The 5,582-nt window shown below is 65.9% G+C and overlaps 1 protein-coding gene across 1 annotated transcript in view; it reads right to left on the bottom strand.

Annotated features, from left to right (window-relative positions):
• CHTF18 (chromosome transmission fidelity factor 18) overlaps positions 1-5,247 on the bottom strand; it is a 9,508-nt gene extending 4,261 nt beyond the window's left edge. Inside the window, exons 1-13 of the mRNA XM_004373143.1 lie at positions 5,157-5,247; positions 4,552-4,713; positions 4,284-4,464; positions 4,004-4,172; positions 3,350-3,442; positions 3,209-3,261; positions 2,927-3,077; positions 2,264-2,473; positions 1,695-1,792; positions 1,278-1,401; positions 893-1,044; positions 505-598; positions 21-119 (exon numbers count right to left, since the gene is read on the bottom strand). Coding sequence (XP_004373200.1) covers positions 21-119; positions 505-598; positions 893-1,044; positions 1,278-1,401; positions 1,695-1,792; positions 2,264-2,473; positions 2,927-3,077; positions 3,209-3,261; positions 3,350-3,442; positions 4,004-4,172; positions 4,284-4,464; positions 4,552-4,713; positions 5,157-5,247 — 1,677 coding nt within the window. The remainder of the gene's footprint in view (positions 1-20; positions 120-504; positions 599-892; positions 1,045-1,277; positions 1,402-1,694; positions 1,793-2,263; positions 2,474-2,926; positions 3,078-3,208; positions 3,262-3,349; positions 3,443-4,003; positions 4,173-4,283; positions 4,465-4,551; positions 4,714-5,156) is intronic.
• Positions 5,248-5,582: the final 335 nt, after the last annotated feature.

The following is a 5,582-nucleotide window of genomic DNA, read 5'->3' as shown; positions in this document are numbered from 1 at the left end:
GCCATACCCCCCGCCCCCACCTGCAAGGTGTTGATACAGGCACGGATGTCATTGTCCATCTTCTGGCAGAGGGCCGCGAGTGCACCGGGGTCAGCTTGCATGCCCCGCCGCCGGGAAATCTGTGGGGGTCAGGGGTGGGCTGGGGTACCCTCCACAAGTGAGGAGCACCCCTTCCACAGGCAAGAGGCACCCTGTCCTGGGGGGGGCGGGGCAGGTCTTCCTGACGGCCACAGCCCTGCCTGGAACCACGCAGCAGCATAGGCTCCTCCAGCTCAGACACCACCAACCACCACACCCAGGGCTGGCCAGGGGCCTGGACAGAGATGAGCCTGCAGGGGGCCTGGACAGAGGTGAGCCTGCAGGGGGCCTGAGCACAGAGGTGAGCCTGCAAGGGGGCTGGGCACAGAGGTGAGCCTGCAGGGGGCCTGGGCACAGAAGTGAGCCTGCAGGGGGCCTGGTGGGGGACTTGCAGCCCCGGACATGTCCCCTGGGGTCCTCACTGACCTCCTGGAGCCGCTGCACGAGCCGCGAGGACAGCGTGGGCGGAAAGTGGAGCAGGAGTGCCTGCTGCTTCAGCTGCCGCAGGGACGGGGCAAACCTGCAGGAGGAAGCAGGCCATGTAACCACGTTACCACGCCACCACGCCGCCACGCCAGCATACTGCCACACCACCAGGCCACCACACTGCCATGCCACCGTGCTGCCACACCCACCCTGCCAGGGCACACCAGCTCTACGCCAAAGCCCCACAAGCATGGGGGAGGAGAGGGGAACTCAGAGCCCAGTCCTGGCTCTGCCACCGAGAGTCCACGGGAGGTGGGCAGACTCTCCCTGGGGACCCAGTGGCCCCGCTGCCCACATGGTGGACCCCGCCTGGTGCCACTACACTCACTGGTCGTTGCAGATGCAGATGATGGGCCTCATCAGGAGCCCCCTCTCCGCCCGGCGCCACCGTCTCCCGCCCTCTGGCACAGCCTGGCCTGCGGGCTCCACCTCCTGTGGCCCCCTGCGGTCCAGGACGCTCAGCAGGACGTTAATAGCAGCCTGCGGGGGACACAAGTGAGTGGGGCCCTGGAGCCCCCACCCACCACAGAGGCCCCCCACACCCCACTCGTCCACAGAGGCCCCCCACACCCCACTCGTCCACAGAGGCCCCCCACACCCCACTCGTCCACAGAGGCCCCCCACACCCCACTCGTCCTCAGAGGTACCTCCCCCACCCCCACCCGGCCCTGGAGGCCCCCCACACCCCCACCCGGCCCTGGAGGCCCCCCCACCGTGGGGGCCCCGTCGATCTCATCGATGACCAGGCAGTTGGGCCTCCCGCCAGCACCCAGCACTGACTCCATCCGTGTGGCCGCCTCGATACGTGTGCGGAAGACCTCGGGGCTGCGGTCGTCACTGGAAGTGGACACAGTGAGGTCAGAAAGGGGCTCAGGACAGCCTCCTGGGGGTGGGCTGCCACACCTCCCACTGGGCTTAGAGACTGCCACGTGATGTGTCCACCGCCAGGTCCAGAGAGCCTCCCGGCTTGCACACCTGGGACCCCCGGACTGCCACCACGCTCAGACCCCAGGGCTGGGGCCCCGCCTCCTCTGACCCATCAGAACCACAGGAAGCCTGGAGGCCAGCCTTCCCCGCTCGGCCCTGGTCCAGCCGCCCCTGAGAACACCTCCACCCCACTCTCTGCTCACCTGGCATTCATCTCAACCACGCAGTACCCAGCATGTCGAGCAATCACGTGGGCCAGGGTGGTCTTGCCCAGCCCTGGGGGCCCGCACAGCAGTGCCACCTGCAGCCAGGGCAGATGACGACATGCTGGAGCTGGCACCACCTCCAGGAAGCCCCTCTTGCCCTGCAGCTAGAGGCTGAGAATCGTGCCTCCCAGCCCTAATGCTGCCGATGTCCTGCCCCTTGTCGTCCCCACGTGAGAACAAAACCCTGCCTGCTAACAGCACAAAGCTTGTATATTAGAACAAGAAAGCAAGTCACAGGGAGCCAGAAAGGCCACAGCTATTACAGCGTGACCGACCCGAGAACCACCCACGAGCAGACGAGCCTGTCAAGGTGTGTCAACGTCATCCCTATCAGCTAGAGAACACTCTCAAGTCTCAGCTCACACTGTCAACACGACAGACCAAGACCGTGACATCCTGTACTCGTGAGAGCAAACATGCCTCATGGCTCACAGAGGCTGCAAAGGCGCCATCCACCCCATGCTCAGCCCTCAGCCCAGGGCAGTGGCGCCTGCGGCGGGGCTCACCTTCTGCCGGGGCCGCCGGCTTGGGTCCAGTTCGGCCTCAAGCATCTCCTCCAGCACCTGCTCGTGGCTCTTCCACTTGCCAGAAGCTGTGACCTCCTTGCCAACCCGGGGCGGCTCGACGCTGGGCTTGGGCTTCCGGGCAGGTCTCTCACGGCCGAACACCACCAGGTCCCACAGCTTCAGCCACTTGAGAAGGCAGCGGTTGGTGAACTGTGGGGGGTTGGGGGTACAGCCTGAGGACTCCCTGTCCTTGGCCCTGTCAGCCTGCTGCCCCAGGCCCGTGTCACAGATGAGGATGCCCCAATTCGGGACCAGAGCTCAGTCTCCTTGGGGATAACTGACAGAGCAGAGTTTACACAGGGCTCTTGGTTCTATGTGATGTGCCTTGCCTCCCCAGAGTACCCCAACATCATATAAGGAAAAGCCCCATAGCGACGGCAGGGAGGGGGATGGAAGTTCAGGGCAGGGGACACAGAGACTCCCAGCTGAGCTCACAGGTGGCCAGCAGCAAGCCGGCCCCATGCTGGGCCTGTTTTCCCATCTACAACTCTACAGGGTAGACCAGATCTCTCTCCACCCAACAGCCCAGTGAGCTGGGCCCTAGGTTTTTCCCTCTCGATGACAAGGAAAGTCAATCACACTTGAGTAAAAACAAGGCCTCACATCATCACTGAGCAGGTCTGTGTAGTGCTGGGGCGCAAACTCATCGACCCACAGGCAGTGCTGGGAAGTGTCCTGGCCGACGGCCACCTCCGATTCTTCCTCTGGGGTCCTTGCAGGCTGGGCAGCCTCCTCCTCCTTCTCAGGTCTGAGGCTGGACAACACCATGGTCTGAGCCACCGGGGCCTTGACCCCAGGCAACGCAGACCCCGCATCCGTGAAATACAGGCAGAGGCAGTCCAAGACCTGGGGAGGGTCCCAGGGTGGGGAGAGCCACCGAGTCACCTGCGCAGCATGTCTGAGAGCTGCTGAGCCTCCTCGAGCCGCCGCTGCCGCCGCTGTGACAGAGATTGGGTCGGGGTGGCTCAGACCTTGGTCTCACCTAGAGCCACCCCTCCCCGCCCAGCTACACCCCAGCCGGCCCACCTCGCTGTCCACCTGCTGCTTCAGGGAGGTGAAGGGCACACCCAACAGGTCCAGCCGGCTGCGGCCACGCCACCGCACGTCCAGCAGAGGGATCTGTAGGGAGGGGGCCTCAGTCACCTCTGCACCCCAGTCACGGGGCTCCCACAGCCCCCCAACAGTGCCCAGGGACCTGGAGCCCAGCATCAGCTGGCCGAGGGAGGTGGGGGAAGCCTTCTCTACTCAGGGACCCCAATGGGGAAAGCAACATGGATGGGGTCAGATCGAAGGAGCAGGTAGACCCCCCATCTTGGAGACATGCCTGGCCTCAAGGGTGGGGTAGGGGGGTGGGGCCTCCCAAGCTCCCTCTGACCACACGGGATCCCACGTCACCGCTCTCCAAAGCAGCTTCCGCTCTCCCTGTTGGTTCTCTACACACCACCTTAGCTTCTCCGAGAAGCTCTCCCTGACTACCACGTGCTGCCGGGACTACAGGTACAAACGGAGACCCAACAGGAGACCCAGGGGACCCAGTTCCCGCTTTAAGCAAACCAGACACACAGACCCCATCTGCCAAGCGGAAGATGGCCAGGTGAGCTTGCTGAGAGGGTCCCAGCCAGGGATGTGAGGCCCAGGACCCTTCCCTGGGCCACATCGAGCCAGCCACACGGCACCCACCTGAACCCCTGTGCCCGTGGGGTCGGCCCGCAGCACCAGGAAGGCCCGGTCACCACCGGTCGACGTCACATTGATGTAGTCCTCCAGGACTGGCGGCCGCCGCAGGACAGGATTGCGAGCAGCTGGCGAGGCCGACATGGGACCCGTGTCGGCTCCGGTGTCCGAGGGCCTGAGAGGGGTCGGGACTCAGACTCAGGACTCAGCCTGCCAACAGGCCACCCCTCCAGGCCTCGGGGCCCCATCCAAGGAGCAGGCTCCTTGCCGAGTCTGAGGCACGCACCCATCACCCCACAGTTCTGCAGGGACCTCGGGGCTTGGCGGGGGAGTGATGCCCAGCGGAGGGGAGTCGGGTGGCAGCTCCTCCATCTCCTCCTCTGGCCCGAAGTTCAGCCTCTTGACTGCCTCCAGTCGTGGTCGTTTGATCCTGGAGGCTGTGGGGACACATGGAGGAGCAAGAGACCCTTCCCCAGCCTCACACCCCACCCTGGCTCCTGCGGCCAACCCTGCAGACGTACTGGGGGACAGAAGTCTGTCCCTCTGGACACCACTATCCAGTTCTCTCTTCCTGGCACCATCCTTGCCCTTCTGCAGACACCTGGCCAGAGACGGGCGGGTGGCAGCATCCCCTCCGGTGATGGCCTCCTCAAAGGTCAGCTGGGGTCGGCCCACTGGGGGCTGAGGAGTCCTGGCAGGCGGCAGAGCCGACGCCCCTGCAGAAGAGAGGGTGCTCAGCAACCGCCCCAAGACAGTCTCCTGGACCTGCAGTGTTGACGCTCTTTTCTCCCCAAAGGGTGGTTCTTCTCTAGCCTTTGCTCTCTGATGTCTGCTCCACCTCCTCAGAGAAGCCCTCCCTGACTGCCGGGAAGGAGCATCATGGCGCTGCCCAGGTGAAGGGGGGACAAGCCAGGGGACTTGGTGAGGTGGGGGAAGGGACCGCGGACACGGGGGAGGGGACCAGAGCCCAGGAGGAGGAGACGGGGTTCCAGGGGGAGAAACGGGGAGTGGGAGGCTCGGGAGGAGGAGACGGGGGCTCGAGGGAGGGGCCGGGGGAGGGGACCGGGAAGGAGTCGGGGGCAGGGGAGGACGCGGGTTCCCGCGCGCGCGGCCTCCCCGCCCCGTATGCCCGGAGGGAGAAGCCGGGCCCCGCGCGCACCTTCCAGCTCGGCCAGCACCTCGAGCTCGGCCGCGAACTGGCTGTGGAAGTCATCCTCGACCCCGCACAGCTCCTGCTCGTAGTCCTCCATGCCGCCCGCCGCTGCCATACCGCCGCGCCGGCGCCCCGAACCTCCCGCGCCCCGAGCGCTGCCCGCGCCGCCAATCAGCGGCCGGCGTGCCGGGGGGCGCTCGCCATTGGGTGACGGGCGCTGGCCGGGGGCGTGGCTGCGCCCTGGCTGGGCGTGGTTGAGTGAATTCATTGGCGTCGAAGCGGCGAGTCCAGGAGTGCTCGCCATTGGGTGACGGGGGCGGGGCGGAGGCGGGGCTGCGCGCGCAGGCCGGGCGGGGCTGACTCAGTCACCGTAGACGAGCGGCGCGCCCAGAAGCGCTCGTTATTGGTCGGCGCAGCTGCCCGTCCGCGGCG

Source organism: Trichechus manatus, unplaced genomic scaffold, assembly GCF_000243295.1.
Source record: "Trichechus manatus latirostris isolate Lorelei unplaced genomic scaffold, TriManLat1.0 scaffold00024, whole genome shotgun sequence".
Lineage (NCBI taxonomy): Eukaryota > Metazoa > Chordata > Mammalia > Sirenia > Trichechidae > Trichechus > Trichechus manatus.
Note: the sequence above shows the minus strand (reverse complement) of the source record. Positions and strands in the feature narration are given on the sequence as shown.